General features: G+C 41.3%; 1 protein-coding gene across 2 annotated transcripts; it reads left to right on the plus strand.

The window, feature by feature from the left end:
• The first annotated feature begins 1439 nt into the window (after window positions 1-1439).
• Window positions 1440-5570, plus strand: LOC132884293 (gamma-crystallin M2-like). 2 transcript variants are annotated; one of them, XM_060918125.1, is made up of 3 exons: window positions 1440-1537; window positions 1887-2129; window positions 5250-5570. In XM_060918125.1, the coding sequence occupies exons 1-3, from the start codon at window positions 1529-1531 to the stop codon at window positions 5523-5525; spliced, it is 528 nt and encodes a 175-aa protein (XP_060774108.1). In that variant the 5' UTR covers window positions 1440-1528; the 3' UTR covers window positions 5526-5570. The 2 variants fall into 2 exon arrangements, with proteins under 2 accessions (XP_060774108.1, XP_060774107.1); XM_060918124.1 differs by lacking the exon at window positions 1440-1537 and having other exon boundaries at window positions 1598-2129.
• The last annotated feature ends 12438 nt before the right edge of the window (window positions 5571-18008 follow it).

Genomic DNA, 18008 nt, shown 5'->3' on the forward strand with positions numbered 1-18008 from the left:
ACCGTGTCTTATATAGTCACAAAGTATAACTGTGTAACCAGGAAATTCATTATAGTTTTAACACAAAGTCTGCTTTTGTTGAAGTTATCAACTGTTCACTGATGGAGACTTGAGCACAAAAACTTTTCATGACCGCAGTCCTAAAGTTATCGTGATGATTGTAGTCCAAAGCCGTAGACGCGTTACCGTAAGCATCCGGGTTCCAGAGCCACTTTCTAAGTGTGACTTTCGACCGTCTGTATAGCTCTTTTGAAGGCTTGATAGAAATCCAGATTTCTGATTTAACAGAAAAATAGTAGCATTCAAATGCAAGAAAGGTAATGACTGGGATGGATAGAATATACAGCTAAAAGTATGTATATCTGACCATCACACATACATGGTTCTTCCCCAAACTGTAGCCAGAAATTTGGAAGTGCATAATTGTCTAGAATGTCTGCGTATGCTGTAGTGTTACAGTTTCCCTTCAGCGGTACTAAGAGGCCCAAACCTGTTCGAGCACGACAGTGCACCTGTGCAGAACGTAAGCTCCATGAAGAGATGGCATGTGAAGTTTGGAGTGGAAGAACTTCAACCTCGACCTCACTGAACTGACACTGAGGAGTCTTTGGTGTTGTCAGGGCTTTATAACGGTCAGTAAGTTTTCCATCACAGGAAAGTCTTCAGGACAGAGGAGTTTCCATTTTGGGTTTTCTTGGTAACATGACAAGCTCTGTGCACACATGTGTGTGTGGGGTGTTTGTCTTATTAAAGAGAGGTTGGTGAGAGAACATCCAATTGTAGTTGCAGTCATAGAAGTGACAACAAGAACTAACTTGTTTTGTGGGCATTTTGCAACTATACATGGACGACTATAAAACGGACAAAGTTTTACTAAAAAGTGAAGGTTTACGAAATAAAACACTAATTATGGGTACATTTCCATCATGTAAGATAAAGAAAACACTTTGATAGGATACTCATTAACTTCAGGGTGGTAACAATAACTCTAAAGTTTTGTCGTATTTTACAGTAATACTGTTGGCAACTCTTCCGTAGCTCTGCTTACATCTTTAGATAAAACAGGAGAGAGTTTCACTTCTTTTCCACATAAATAGCTCTTTTCTTTGAGATTGTTTCCTGGAGCTTGTCTAACACACACGGACGCCTGCATTCACTCGGACTCATGCCCACTTTCGAGAAGCGTGCTTCACAGTTGAGCAATAATGATGACTTGAAGCTTTCTCAGCTGTAAATCTGGTCCCCTTTTGATAGCGGATTATCAGATAAAAGCCGGTTTGATAGATACTGAAAATAAAAAGGAGGGGTGCGAGCGAGCAATGTGCAGCTGTGTGCCATTTGGGCTGATGATTCAGGACTTTTCCCTCTATGGCCTGGATCAAAATCTTGGCAGTGTCTCAAAATTGGCAAATCCAGCCCAACAACAAAACTGTTGACCCTACAAACCCACGGCAGAGGTTTATAAAATGGGCAAGGCCGACCGTGCTTCAGTTATCACCAGAGGACGGACTGCACCCACCAGACAAGGATGACTAAGGTGAGAAAACGAGAGACGGAACAGATGTAAACATCAGGATTATGATGCGAAACCGGTTTAGCTTCGAAACATTCAGGAAGGAGTTTTTCAAAAGCACGTGAGCACAAAGATTATTGTTAAATGGGAGAACGAGCATCACATTGAACTCTCTCTCACACACATATATACATACACACACTGTGCAGTGCTTTTAGAAAACTCAACGTGGATTTCTTTTGGACTTTGAACAGAAATATGAATTGAAGTTTCTTATTTTGCAGAACCGGTACTATACAGAGTCCTCAATTAACACAGAATCCCTGATCCGATGGGATTTTTACTCGTACCCTGCTGCTTTTTCTCATTGCAGATCATTTTTTACGAGGATAAGAACTTTCAGGGCCGCTCATACGAGTGTGAGACCGATTGCCCTGACATGCAGTCCCACTTCGCCCGCTGCAACTCTATCCGAGTGGACAGCGGATGCTGGGTTCTGTACGAGAAACCCAATTATACAGGATACCAGTATGTACTGACCCGTGGAGAATATCCTGAATACCAACACTGGATGGGCTACAACGACTCGATTCGCTCTTGCAGGACCTTCACTTATGTAAGTCTGTGTGCGCGTGTGCTGAGGTTTGCACGACGAAATGATAGTCAGCAAGATCGTTTCAACAATTTTATCGACAGACGATATTTTTGCAGCGTGCCACTGATCGACACTCGGATGGTAACTCTAAAGCTGCACGTTTTCTCCCGGTTTCGCTTGGGAAATCGAAGGCATTCAACCTTCAGAACGAATTAAATGTAAATAATCCAATCATTGTGCCTTAAATGAGATTTCAAAGCACGTCGCAGTCTCAAAGAAAGAAATCCTTGATAGTACAGTTGAATATATTATTTCCAAGGTTATGTGTTATAATCATTTACAGTTAGGTCCATAAATATTTGGACAGAGGCAACATTTTTCTAAATTTGGTTCTATACATTACCACAATGAATTGTGAACAAAACAATTCAGATGCAGTTGAAGTTCAGACTTTCAGCTTTAATTCAGTGGGTTGAACAAAGTGATTGCATAAAAATGTGAGGAACTAAAGCATTTTTTAAACACAATCCCTTCATTTCAGTGGCTCAAAAGTAATTGGACAAATTAAATAATTGTAAATAAAATGTTCATTTCTAATACTTGGTTGAAAACCCTTTGTTGGCAATGACTGCCTGAAGTCTTGAACTCATGGACATCACCAGACGCTGTGTTTCCTCCTTTTTAATGCTCTGCCAGGCCTTTACTGCAGCGGTTTTCAGTTGCTGTTTGTTTGTGGGCCTTTCTGTCTGGAGTTTAGTCTTTAACAAGTGAAATGCATGCTCAATTGGGTTGAGATCAGGTGACTGACTTGGCCATTCAAGAATATTTCACTTCTTTGCTTTAATAAACTCCTGGGTTGCTTTGGCTTTATGTTTTAGGTCATTGTCCATCTGTATTATGAAACGCCGACCAATCAGTTTGGCTGCATTTGAGCACACAGTATGTCTCTGAATACCTCAGAATTCATCCGGCTGCTTCTGTCCTGTGTCACATCATCAATAAACACTAGTGACCCAGTGCCACTGGCAGCCATGCATGCCCAAGCCATCACACTGCCTCCGCTGTGTTTTACAGATGATGTGGTATGCTTTGGATCCTGAGCTGTACCACACCTTCGCCATACTTTTTTCTTTCCATCATTCTGGTAGAGGTTGATCTTGGTTTCATCTGTCCAAAGAATGTTCTTCCAGAACTGTGCTGCCTTTTTTAGATGTTTTTTAACAAAGTCCAATCTAGTCTTTTTATTCTTGAGGCTTATGAGTGGCTTGCACCGTGCAGTGAACCCTCTGTATTTACTTTCACGCAGTCTTCTCTTTATGGTAGATTTGGATATTGATACGCCTACCTCCTGGAGAGTGTTGTTCACTTGGTTGGCTGTTGTGAAGGGGTTTCTCTTCACCATGGAAATTATTCTGCGATCATCCACCACTGTTGTCTTCTGTGAGCGTCCAGGTCTTTTTGCATTGATGAGTTCACCAGTGCTTTCTTTCTTTCTCAGGATGTACCAAACTGTAGATTTTGCCACTCCTAATATTGTAGCAATTTCTCGGATGGGTTTTTTCTGTTTTCGCAGCTTAAGGATGGCTCGTTTCACCTGCATGGAGAGCTCCTTTGACCGCATGTTTTCTTCACAGCAAAATCTTCCAAATGCAAGCACCACACCTCAAATCAACTCCAGGCCTTTTATCTGCTTAATTGAGAATGACATAACGAAGGAATTGCCCACAACTGCCCATGAAATAGCCTTTGAGTCAATTGTCCAATTACTTTTGGTCCCTTTAAAAACAGGGTGGCACATGTTAAGGAGCTGAAACTCCTAAACCCTTCATCCAGTTTTAATGTGGATACCCTCAAATGAAAGCTGGAAGTCTGGACTTTATGTCCATTATACAGTATAACTATAACTTGAATATGTTTCAGTAAGCAGGTAAAAAAACAAAATTTGTGTCAGTGTCCAAATATATATGGACCTAACTGTATCTCATTATCAGGACCAGATGTTTTGATGGTAAGAGACCATTTTGGTGACGTTTGGACACCGGCAGCGAAGAAAACATTGAAAAAAAAATCTGAGGTAAAGTTAGAGTTGCGTTGAGCTATAAAATGTTTTATTCTCTCCACATTCACTGGACACGAGCAATCGCGCGCTCCGATTGGCTCCTCTACTACTAGGCTACCAGCTAATATAGCGTGAGTAGAGAAAACCAAAATGGTGGAGCGTTTTGTTGAACCGACCGAGGATGAAATAAAAAAACTCGACTCGAAAACAAAACACCAAAAAACCAAGCAACAAAATATGGAATGAAAGTATTTGATGGTAAGAATGTATCTTTTTTTATTTTTCAAGAATTATTATTATTATAGCATTTTTCACATATCGCTACCGTCATTTTGCCGGTTTGTTTACATTCTTCATCTTTAAGCATTAAAATTTGTTGGATTATTTTAGACTGGTTCAAAAGCTTAAAGAAGTTTGAAAATTACAAAGCTGAAGAAGTGTCCAATGAAGAATTAAATAAACATCCAAAGCTATTCTATACCTCGGCAAGACGGCACTTTCTACAAAAAAAACACAACAACAACAACAACACTAAAGTCAATCCGTGCAGCCATCAATAGGTTTTTAAGAAGTCCGCCTGAGCGGAAACAATTTCGTCAGACGTTTTGTATCAAGTTTTTATTTATTGACTTTGCAAAAATTAAAAATGCTCCATTTCTCAAAATCCAGTGAACGTGGATAGAATAAAACTATTATTCCAACTCGGCAGCTATCGGCTCATGAACGACTCGATTTCGTGGAATAATTGTTAATTATTTAGCTTACCTTTAATTGAAATACCTCACCTTTTTTAATATTACAACATTATTAGTTACTGGATATTGGAAGAATAGATATATTAAATATGATGAGAATTGTGTCAGGGAAATATTCTGCATTTACTGGAATAACAATTTTGACACAAAGCCTTTATTTAAAACACTAAAATAGCCAAAAGACTTTTATTTAGCTCCTGAGGTTTGGGTCCAGGTATGACTTTACTCATTCGCTCTAATGCGAAACTCAATAGTAATGCATAACTACAATAATTTGTATTGCACTGTTTGGTACCTAAGACCCCTTTCTTGCATGTCCCCATCTAGAACCGTGGGGGACAGTACCGCCTGCGCATCTACGAGCGTCCTGACTTCCAGGGCCAGATGATGGAGTTCAGCGACGACTGCGTGTCCGTGCAAGAGCGCTTCCGCCACAAGGACATCTACTCCTGCAACGTGATGGATGGCTACTGGACCCTGTACGAACATCCAAACTACAGGGGGCGTCAATACTTCATGCCTCCCGGCGAGTACAGGAAGTTCAGCGACTGGGGCGCAGCGTGCGCCACCACCGGCTCATTCCGCAGGATCACAGAGTTTTAAATGACCAGCGGTCTTTCTGTCCATGTAATAAACTTCACAATTCAATAAAAGAGTACAAATAAAGCAACACGACCTGTGTTACGTTTGTCTATGGAAAGCAGACATCCAGTTAATTTGGTAATTCTGGGCTTTTCACAGACTCCATATGACTCGACAAGTAAATTAGAAAAGAACGGCTCAATAAAATCATTATCGTACCTTTAGGGGTACGACGGCTTGTCGCCGAGGCAGTACCCTCTCGGGTACTTATTTGTACCCTTTATGTATTGCTCGGGAACATGCACGTACGCTTTAGGCCATAAAAAGGTACGCATAGTTACCTTGAGGTAGTTACCTTGAGGTCCGATAACAAGCGTAGATTGTACCTAGAGGGACAGAAACGGACTCCTCCTGTACCCGTTTCCGACGATATAAGACGAGAACTGAATATTTTTTTGGCGTGTCGTTGGAAAAAAATGGGAGCGCGTAAGAAGAACATCTCCCAAAACCACTAATAAAATATTGTGACGTATCATGGCGCTTTGGTGCTGTTTTGCACCAAAGTGCAGTCTAAATTCTGCAAAGTGCTAAAATGTTTTCACCAAAAACGTCAAGTCAAGTTTATTTGTATAGCGCTTTTAACAATAAACATTGTCGCAAAGCAGTTTTACAGAATTTGAACGACTTAAAACACGAGCTAATTTTGCCCCTAATTTATCCCCAATGAGCAAGCCTGCGGCGACGGTGGCAAGGAAAAACTCCCTCAGACGACACGAGGAAGAAACCTCGAGAGGAACCAGACTCAAAAGGGAACCCATCCTCATTTGGGCAACAACAGACAGCATGACTATAATATTAACAGTTTTAACATGAAGTCAGTTTCGTTGATGTTGTAACTCTTCATTGATGGAAACTTGAGTGCAAAACTGTTCATGACAACTGCAGTCCTAAAGTTAGCAAGTCAACTGTAGTCTGCAGCCATAAAAGCATTATTGTAAGAGTCCAGTGCGTCCTCCAGGTGTAACTTTCAACTGTCCTCATGGGGCCGTCCTCTACAGGAGTGATGCGATAAGACTCCAACCAGACACAGGGCACCAGGATGGATCAAGCAGGTCCGAGGGGCAGAAGAGGTCAGCATCTCGATCCCAGGACCAACATGTAACTACTTGTAAAAACCTGGCTGCGTCTGCCAAGAGGTTCCGATTGACCTTTCGACAACATAATCGCTTTAAACATGTTTCCAAATCAATACGGAAATGTTTGTTGGATTACGGAGCTGTTTAAAACCTCTGGTGCGAACCAAAGACATGGTTTCACACACGTTAGTGAATTTCATACATGTTCTTAGTTGTGAAAAAACACACTACTAATAATATAATTGTAACGGTTCGTAAGGGTGGGTGGAGCACGGAGGACGGCAGGACAGAGATCAGGTTCGAAAATACAGTGGTGCTTGAAAGTTTGTGAACCCTTTAGAATTTTCTATATTTCTGCATAAATATGACCTAAAACATCATCAGATTTTCAAACAAGTCCTAAAAGTAGATAAAGAGAACCCAGTTAAACAAATGAGACAAAAATATTATACTTGGTCATTTATTTATTGAGGAAAATGATCCAATATTACATATATGTGAGTGGCAAAAGTATGTGAACCTCTAGGATTAGCAGTTAATTTGAAGGTGAAATTAGAGTCAGGTGTTTTCAATCAATGGGATGACAATCAGGTGTGAGTGGGCACCCTGTTTTATTTAAAGAACAGGGATCTAGCAAAGTCTGATCTTCACAACACATGTTTGTGGTAGTGTATCATGGCACGAACAAAGGAGATTTCTGAGGACCTCAGAAAAAGCGTTGTTGATGCTCATCAGGCTGGAAAAGGTTACAAAACCATCTCTAAAGAGTTTGGACTCCACCAATCCACAGTCAGACAGATTGTGTACAAATGGAGGAAATTCAAGACCATCATTACCCTCCCCAGGAGTGGTCGACCAACAAAGATCACTCCAAGAGCAAGGCGTGGAATAGTTGGCAAGGTCACAAAGGACCCCAAGGTAACTTCTAAGCAACTGAAGGCTTCTCTCACATTGGCTAATGTTAATGTTCATGAGTCCACCATCAGGAGAACACTGAGCAACAATGGTGTGCATGGCAGGGTTGCAAGGAGAAAGCCACTGCTCTCCAAAAAGAACATTGCTGCTCATCTTCAGTTTGCTAAAGATCACGTGGACAAGCCAGAAGGCGATTGGAAAAATGTTTTGTGGACAGATGAGACCAAAATAGAACTTTTTGGTTTAAATGAGAAGCGTTATGTTTGGAGAAAGGAAAACACTGTATTCCAGCATAAGAACCTTATCCCATCTGTGAAACATGGTGGTGGTAGTATCATGGTTTGGGCCTGTTTTGCTGCATCTGGGCCAGGACTCCATTGCCATCATTGATGGAACAATGAATTCTGAATTATACCAGTGAATTCTAAAGGAAAATGTCAGGACATCTGTCCATGAACTGAATCTCAAGAGAAGGTAGGTCATGCAGCAAGACAACGACCCTAAGCACACAAGTCGTTCTACCAAAGAATGGTTAAAGAAGAATAAAGTTAATGTTTTGGAATGGCCAAGTCAAAGTCCGGACCTTAATCCAATGGAAATGTTGTGGAAGGACCTGAAGCGAGCAGTTCATGTGAGGAAACACACCAACATCCCAGAATTGAAGCTGTTCTGTACGGAGGAATGGGCTAAAATTCCTCCAAGCCAGTGTGCAGGACTGATCAACAGTTACCGGAAACGTTTAGTTGCAGTTATTGCTGCACAAGGGGGTCACACCAGATACTGAAAGCAAAGGTTCACATACTTTTGCCACTCACAGATATGTAATATTGGATCATTTTCCTCAATAAATAAATGACCAAGTATAATATTTTTGTCTCATTTGTTTAACTGGGTTCTCTTTATCTACTTTTAGGACTTGTGTGAAAATCTGATGATGTTTTAGGTCATATTTATGCAGAAATATAGAAAATTCTAAAGGGTTCACAAACTTTCAAGCACCACTGTAGGGCTTTTATTACCACACTTTTCAGTGAACAACTTTAAACAACACAGACACACACACACGACCGGCATCTGGTTCGGGAATGAGCTCTCTTTGCTCTCGCTCTCCCTCCTTAAGTAGGGCGCGGTCACTGGGAAGACACACAAACACAGGTTAATTGCCCTCAGGTGTAGTGATTCTGCCACTTACCTTCCCTGACTCCGCCCTCCTGTCACAGACCGGCGCTTGACCACGCCCCCGCTGCCACAATAATCATTAACAATTATTCCACAAAATCGAGTTGTACGTGAGCCGATGGCCGACAAGGCGCTTGGCACTGAGTCGGCTATAAGCCGTGGATGGCAAGATCGAGCGGAATAATTGTTTTATTCTATCCACATTCGCTGGATTTTGAGAAACAGAGCACTTTTATTTTTAGCAAATTTGTTCAATAAAAACTTTATACAAAACATCCGACAAAATAATTTCCGCTTAGAATGTAAGCAAACGGGCGAAACAACAGTAGCAATTTGTGAAAAAGGCTATAATAATAATTTTTGAAAAACAATTTAAAAAAAGATACGTTCTTCCTATCGAATACTTTCATTCCATATTTTGTTGCTTTTTTTTGGTATTTTTGGGGGTTTTGTTTTCGAGTCGAGTTTTTATTTCGTCCTCGGTTGGTTCAGCAACACGCTTTGCCATTTTGTTTTTCTCTACTCGCAGCATATGAGCTGATAGCCTAGTAGTAGAGTAGCCAATCAGAGTGCGCGACTGCTCATATCCAGTGAATGTGGATAGAATAATATAGTATATTTGAGAAAATATTGTGCTTGCATGGACTTACAGCAGGTAGCGTCACCATCCTCACAATTCCTGCGTTCCCAGGTTCTCCCTGTGTCCATGTGGGTTTCCTTTGGGTTCTCCATTTACCTACCACCATCCAAAAAAAAAAAAAAATGCCAGTATGTTGACTGGTTACACAAAACTACCCCAAAGTGAACAGAATCTGACCCTTAGTCTTCCTGGTTCCACTCAGGATCCATTTCGATAAAGTGTTTCCGAAAGAATCGTTAATACTTTGAGTCTGATGCGAATCTGGTTCCTCCAAGGACTTTTATAAAGATCGACAACATAATACATTCTGCTCAGTACTAGGATATTTTGTCCCGAAGAGGCGGCACGGTGGTGTAGCGGTTAGCACCGTCGCCTCACAGCAAGAAGGTTCTGGGTTTGGGCCCACTGGCCAACAGGGGCTTTTCTGTGTGGAGTTTGTACGTTCTCCCCGTGTCTATGCGGGTTTCCCCCGCAGTCCAAAGACGTACGGTTAGGTCAACCGGCTACTCTAATTGTCCACAGGCGTGAACGCGTGGGTTTTTCCCCCCAAGCCCAACGGGAGGGTTGCAGCAGGAAGGGCATCCGGCGTAAAACTATGCTCCAATTAATACGCATGTTGATCGACAGGGTCCACGTGGACCCCGGCCTGGCAACAGTGCTGGACGAGGGAGAAAAAGATGACGATTCGGATATTTTGTCCCAAAACCTGGTTGCCTCTGCCAAGAGGTTACAGAGTGATCATAGACAGAGCTTTTAACAAGATCATCACCCCAAACATACTGTACATCCACATCGGTACAGGAATAATTGTGGGATTATAAAGCCTCTTTGCACTGGTTCATTGAGTGCCTGGATTAATTTGAACTTAAAAGAGCATTGTTTTGCTGAAAAACACTTTTAAGAAAAAGATTGTTCATTGGCGGACAGTTTATCGCGTCCTCATGCATTTAAGGTGAAAAGATCACGTTGTGGGTTTTTTTTGGTACTCATTTTAATAATTTTTATTTTTTGGCTGCCAATAATTTTGGACTCCGCCACGGTAAAACTAGAATATCCTACTGTAGTTGAAATACTTGTTACACTCAGATCCTGTGTGTATCCTGAGGTTTGTTTGTCTGGACGTTTGACTGAACACACACTGGGAGCAGAGTGGGTGGGGCGGTGTGATGTGGTGACTCATTGCACATTCTGCATGTCAGCAAATCTCTCTGTCTTTCTGAACCCCCCCCCACACACACACACACACAACACGGCCAAATGAGTCCATGCTAATAATAAAATTATGTGATGATACTATTACAACACAATAATTGTTATTATTGAGATCATAGCAGCGCTCATCTCATCCTGGACAGTTATGAATGATTCGTAATAATTTACTAATGTTTTCACCAAAAAATAACGACAATAATATAATTAAAGGTACAATAAACATTTTTGTAGAACTAGAAATCGTGTAACTTCATTAGTGTTACTGTGTGTGTTTTTTCCTAAGGACATCCACATTATAACAGAAAAGGATCACGCTGTATCACTGGTAAGGAAACATCAGAATAGAAATCCTTTTTTTTTTTTTCCATAAAGCTTTTCGTTAATCATGTATCGTTGCAGTGGAGCTGTGAACGCACTGTAAAAATAGAAGTTACAATTCCATTTTGTGCTGAGATTAGTTGGATCATACTATGCAGTGAATTACATTCAAGCATCAGCAAACCTTTTTATGACAAACCAGATTGAGCAAATACAAAAAGCGTAGCCCTTTTATAACGCAGCATTAGACCGGACACATCTGTAGTAGAAATCGTAGCGTTTTTCATCCTGAGGGAAACTTGATATTCAAACTTGATGCCAAATCGAAGCCCTTAAATCATCACCGGGATGTTAAGATGACTTGTGTTAAATGCAAACACCTCATTTTATTAAAAAAAACCAAAACACTGCTATAGACAAGAACTGCAACACGTTTGCGTACGCGATTTCAGAAACGCTGAAGAATTTAAAGGAGATAGGTAGAACCTTTATTTTTAAATAAATTTCTGAGTGGATAGTCTCTCCATCCTCAACTCTTGTATACTGCATCAATGGGAATTAAAAAATATATATTTTTTTGAGAGTTAAAATCGACCGCAAAGTTGGCGTTCGAGCTGCCCCGCTGAGCCAGCCAGCCCCGAGTGCGTGACGTCACAGCGGTAACCGGTTTTAAGGCTGAGGCCTTTTACGGCTATAGACCAAAAAGTCAGAAAATAAAAATTTACGGCGAAAGTAAGAAATACCATGACCGACTTGCTCAACTAAGACCGATTTGACTTCACTGATTGTGGGTTGACCCTCATTAAAACAGGATAGGTGTTATAACTTGTGCAACATACATGTACATGCATGCATTTTCACTGATAAAAGGCTAATTAAATAATTAGATGAACTGAGAATAACATTCTGAAGCAAATTAAATAATCTTATACCGGTAACTTAAACACACAATACAAGTTACATGTATTCATCTAAATGCAGGGAAACAACGAGTGTTGGTTTTTTTATCCCAACGAGAGTCGGAGCTTACCTGTCTGCGTTCTCGCTTTTGAAACGATCGGACTTTCAGTTGCTCGTTCAGTTCTCCGTTCGTTCACTTCTTCCACATAAGGGTGAGATGGCAGCAATATCCAGTGGAGAAAATCAGGTGGCTGCTCCACTCATTCTCCATTACCGAGTACTCCGCCATGACTGCTCGGCTCAGGCAATTACTAAAACCCAGGACGGAACGGGACGTTACTGGTTTTAGCAACAACCGCGGGGAGGTCACTGCCCGAGCGATACGTCCCGTCCCAGGTTTTACCAACAACCCACGGCTCACTCCGGGAAAACTGGTGCGACTAAACTCGCTCTTCTTTTTAAAAAAAAGTAAATAAATAAAATAAATACTTTCCTTTTCTTGTAGTTTTATTTAATTGTTGATACCGCACCCTCTTTCAATACGGGCTTATAGCCGACGTGCCTCAACAGATCAGAGGCCTCATACGAGTCTTCAGTAAAACGTGCAGAGCAGAGAAGAGACCGCTTCGTAGACGCCCAACGTACCCGTGAACTTCTCGCAAAACACGTCCAAATCTTTGTAGTTTGAACATTCTTGGGCCACGAACACAACGTAAATCCACCTTCTGTCGTGTCGCCGCACCCACCAGCAACACACCTATGTGGCATGGCGATAAATTAGCTCAAAACGGAGGATCGGCGTTACAGTCAGCTCTGCGTTTTAGTATAGTGGAAATGGCGACGAGACCGATAGGTTTCCTGCTGTGGCGTCACGGATGTCGAGGTCATTCGCTCGGACCGCTACCTGTACAAATCACTTTAATCGTAAAAATTACTATATTAGATTTATCATTGATGCTTAAAACCATTCTTATGCTGTTCTTGAGGTCTCGAGGCATTTATAAACGAAAGCGAGGCCATGGCTCTGTGTATACGCTTTAAAGTTGTGCATTTTTTCTCTGTATAAAGAAAATGCTACAGTGCTTTAATGTTTTTGCGTAAACAAATCGACTTAATATAATAGATACGTTTGGTAAACACGTCCAACAGTAGCTAAATGAATTATAAAAAAACCCCACTATCGTCAACCTCAGGCTTCCACACGACATGATACGGTACGACTGTTATTCTTAAAGGTCTACTAAAGTGAAAATGTCAATTTTTTCACTATACATCTGAAATAGTGTATTAACGAGACACAGCCCTGACTCACGGACAAAACCTGTAAAACGAGGCCGAAACTAGTCGATGTATCAAACTTGTACGGAAAAAGGCGGAAATATTGCCGGAAACACCAGAGCTGCTTTCCATAAGGTGCGACTTCACTCACAGTACACGGCCACGTTCGACAAAATGGACAATGTTCATAGAGTTGTTTTAGTTAGTCGTTACCGAGGCTTTTTTGACAACGCTAAATCAAAGCAAGACGCCCAACATACAACAAACGTCAAGCTGCTTAGCTGCATAAGCAACCGTTACGTTTATGCCCAAAGGAACTCGAAATAACGTATCTGCTTAATAAAACGCATCACGCTTAATAAAAAGTGAGGGAAGCCATAAAAAAGCGTTTTCTTACCCTTTGAACTTTTCTTTTGCGGACCGCGTCGTCTCGTTCGTCTTGTCCGCGTTTTGGCCGAAGATCGCGGGAACCGCGTCCAGATTCAGCGCCGTCTCGTACGGCGTTCTTAACGCCCGGTGCGTCCGAGTCGTTTGAGCGAAATAATTTTCTTCAAAACGTTCCAAGCGCACGAGCCGCGAACGTGACGTTTTTGCGTCCGAAGGACCGTTCCAGTCAGCCCGCGAGAGGTCTGTCGTCCCTGTGCGGCGAACGGCATTTATTCATTGCCTTCTTACTTTTATGTCCTTTGGGAATTGACACCGGCTAGTTTTTTCACTTCTGCCGTTGTCGCATACTCCCACGCAACACCTGGATCCAGACGTTACCTCAAATAATCTTAAAAAATACGAACGCAAACGAGCCTCGCTGTTCTCACTTCTCTCAATTATGGCGGCTTGTACCATGAGCGACGTCACCTGTCACGAACATTTCCGATCATCAACCGAGCAGTGGTAGCGTGTAAAATATGCGAAAGCAATTGGTTAACTAAAGTCGTTCACTATCGTAAACGGTCAGAAAACGTGCTCTTATGTGGTCGAAAACCGCTATTTGTTTGTTTAAAATAAGAAAAATGGGTAGTCGTCTTAGTTGGCCTTTAAGGCGACGATTCGATATTCAAATAATATCGGCTGGCTTTTTTTCCGTGGTCTATCGGAAACATCCCATTGAGCTCGCATGATATTGAACGAGTCGAAGACGAGTAACTGAATGGAATATATCTGACAGACCATGAAAAAAAGCCAGCCAATATTATTATTATTATTATTATTATTATTATACAACCCCGATTCCAAAAAAGTTGGGACAAAGTACAAATTGTAAATAAAAACAGAATGCAATAATTTACAAATCTCAAAAACTGATATTGTATTCACAATAGAACATAGACAACATATCAAATGTCGAAAGTGAGACATTTTTAAATTTCATGCCAAATATTGGCTCATTTGAAATTTCATGAAAGCAACGTCTCAAAAAAGTTGGGACAGGGGCAATAAGAGGCTGGAAAAGTTAAAGGTACAAAAAAGGAACAGCTGGAGGACCAAATTGCAACTCATTAGGTCAACTGGCAATAGGTCATTAACATGACTGGGTATAAAAAGAGCATCTCGGAGTGGCAGCGGCTCTCAGAAGTAAAGATGGGAAGAGGATCACCAATCCCCCTAATTCTGCGCCGACAAATAGTGGAGCAATATCAGAAAGGAGTTCGACAGTGTAAAACTGCAAAAAGTTTGAACATATCATCATCTACAGTGCATAATATCATCAAAAGATTCAGAGAATCTGGAAGAATCTCTGTGCGTAAGGGTCAAGGCCGGAAAACCATACTGGGTGCCCATGATCTTCGGGCCCTTAGATGGCACTGCATCACATACAGGCATGCTTCTGTATTGGAAATCACAAAATGGGCTCAGGAATATTTCCAGAGAACATTATCTGTGAACGCAATTCACCGTGCCATCCGCCGTTGCCAACTAAAACTCTATAGTTCAAAGAAGAAGCCGTATCTAAACACGATCCAGAAGCGCAGACGTCTTCTCTGGGCCAAGGCTCATTTAAAATGGACTGTGGCAAAGTGGAAAACTGTTCTGTGGTCAGACGAATCAAAATTTGAAGTTCTTTATGGAAATCAGGGACGCCGTGTCATTCGGACTAAAGAGGAGAAGGACGACCCAAGTTATCAGCGCTCAGTTCAGAAGCCTGCATCTCTGATGGTATGGGGTTGCATTAGTGCGTGTGGCATGGGCAGCTTACACATCTGGAAAGACACCATCAATGCTGAAAGGTATATCCAGGTTCTAGAGCAACATATGCTCCCATCCAGACGACGTCTCTTTCAGGGAAGACCTTGCATTTTCCAACATGACAATGCCAAACCACATACTGCATCAATTACAGCATCACGGCTGCGTAGAAGAAGGGTCCGGGTACTGAACTGGCCAGCCTGCAGTCCAGATCTTTCACCCATAGAAAACATTTGGCGCATCATAAAACGGAAGATACGACAAAAAAGACCTAAGACAGTTGAGCAACTAGAACCCTACATTAGACAAGAATGGGTTAACATTCCTATCCCTAAACTTGAGCAACTTGTCTCCTCAGTCCCCAGACGTTTACAGACTGTTGTAAAGAGAAAAGGGGATGTCTCACAGTGGTAAATATGGCCTTGTCCCAACTTTTTTGAGATGTGTTGTCATGAAATTTAAAATCACCTAATTTTTCTCTTTAAATGATACATTTTCTCAGTTTAAACATTTGAAATGTCATCTATGTTCTATTCTGAATAAAATATGGAATTTTGAAACTTCCACATCATTGCTTTCTGTTTTTATTTACAATTTGTACTTTGTCCCAACTTTTTTGGAATCGGGGTTGTACATACACATTCCTCTCGGGTGTTCGACGTGTCTCTCTTTCAAAATTCTCTCAAAATCTAACGTATTTAACAAAGCAAACCTTGCAGCCATGTTTGCTTACAAATCGTCACAGCAGTCGCTCGCTAGCACGGAAGTTTTACGTCTCTGACACGTGATGTCATGTTGTCTCGACAACCATGTGATATCGTAAACCGTGTTCAACGCTCCTTCTCTATCGGGTAGAGTGACGTAATACACGTAGGATAAGCAATACACTAATAATATCGCACGCTATCAAACCAAATGAACGAAACCCGCTAGAAGGGAACAGAACATGTGTTTTTATTCCATCGAAAAAGTGTCCTGTACGTACAATAACGTACAATACCACTGAAGCTCCGACGATTCTGATACAATTCGATACGCTTTACTATCCTCTGACCGACACGTGACCAGCTTTATTCAGAATCTGGGATGCTGTTAATTTGTGAATGATGACACTGAGAAGGTACAAGTTACATGCATCAGAGTTACAGGCAAATCGCCTCGCTAGGCAATTACATTATTTACACATTGGGTTAAATACATGAATTGTCTTTTAATCATTTAAAATAATCAATTGTAATGGCTAATAACTTATGATTGTCGCCTCGAGTCATTCATTCAGAATTGTCTGATCGTTACACTTAAATTGTAACAGGCTTCTCATTAACTGAATAAACCACCAATTTAATTTAAAATAAACATACAGGAAAATATTATATATATCACACACACACTGCCTTGCAAAAGTATTCATACCCCTTGAACTTTTTCACATTTTTCCACCTTACAACCACAAACTTAAAAGTTTTTTATTGAGATTTTATGTGATAGACCAACACAGAGTAACACATAATTGTGAACTGAAACGAAAATGATAAATGGTCTTCAAAATTTTAAACAAATAAAAATCTGAAAGATGTGGTGTGGATTAGTATTCAGCCCCCTGTACTCTGATGCCTCTAAATACAATCCAGTGCAATCAATTGCCTTCAGAAGTCATCTAATTAGTTAATAGAGTCCTACTGTGTGTAATTTACTCTCAGCATAAATACACTTGTTCTGTGAAGGCCTCAGTGGTTTGTTAGAGAACACGAAGAACAAACAGCATCCTGAAGACCAAAGAACTCACCAGACAGGTCAGGGATAAAGTTCTGGAGAAGTTTAAAGCAGGGTTGGGTTATAAAAAAAATATCCCAAGCTCTGAACATCTCAAGAAGCACTGTTCAATCCATCATTCAAAAATGGAAAAAGTATGGCATAACTGCAAACCTACCAAGACATGGCCGTCCACCTACACTGACAGAGCGAGCAAGGAGAGCACTGGTCAGAGAAGCAGCCAAGAGGCCCATGATCACTCTGGAGGAGCTGCAGAAATCCACACCTCAGGTGGGAGAATCTGTGCACAGGACAACTATAAGTCGTACACTCCACAAATCTGGCCTTTTTGGAAGAGTGGCAAGAAGAAAGCCATTGTTGAAAGACAGGCATAAGAAGCCATGTAGGGGACACAGCAAACATGTGGAAGAAGGTGCTTTGGTCAGATGAGACCAAAGTTGAACTTTTTGGCCTAAATGCAAAGCGCCATGTGTGGCAGAAAACTAACCCTGCTCATCACCCTGCACACACCATCCCCACTGTGAAACATGGTGGTGGCAGCATCATGCTATGGGGATGCTTTTCTTCAGCAAGAAAACAACAGGTTTTCTTCTGGAAGAAAACCTGTTGGAGGCTGCAAAAGACTTGAGACTCGGAAGGAAATTCACCTTCCACCAAGACAATGACCCTAAACATACAGCCAGAGCTACAATGGAATGGTTTAGATCAAAGAATATTCATGTGTTAGAATGGCCCAGTCAAAGACCAGACCTAAATCCCACTGAGCATCTGTGGCAAGACTTGAAAATTGCTGTTCACAGACGCTCTCCATCCAATCTGGCTGAGCTTGAGCTATTTTGCAAAGAATGGGCAAAAATTTCAGTGTCTAGATGTGCAAAGCTGGTAGAGACATACCACAAAAGACTTGCAGCTGTAATTGCAGCAAAAGGTGGCTCTACAAAGTATTGACACAGGGGGGCTGAATACTAA

Source organism: Neoarius graeffei, chromosome 4 (genome assembly GCF_027579695.1).
Source record: "Neoarius graeffei isolate fNeoGra1 chromosome 4, fNeoGra1.pri, whole genome shotgun sequence".
NCBI classification, from domain to species: domain Eukaryota; kingdom Metazoa; phylum Chordata; class Actinopteri; order Siluriformes; family Ariidae; genus Neoarius; species Neoarius graeffei.

Excerpts from the sequence above, each read along its gene's own strand:
- LOC132884293 (XM_060918124.1), top strand. The coding sequence starts at position 1,845 with ATGGGATTTTTACTCGTACCCTGCTGCTTTTTCTCATTGCAGATCATT. Across the intron at positions 2,130-5,249 it reads CTTGCAGGACCTTCACTTAT|AACCGTGGGGGACAGTACCG; the intron begins GTAAGTCTGTGT and ends GTCCCCATCTAG.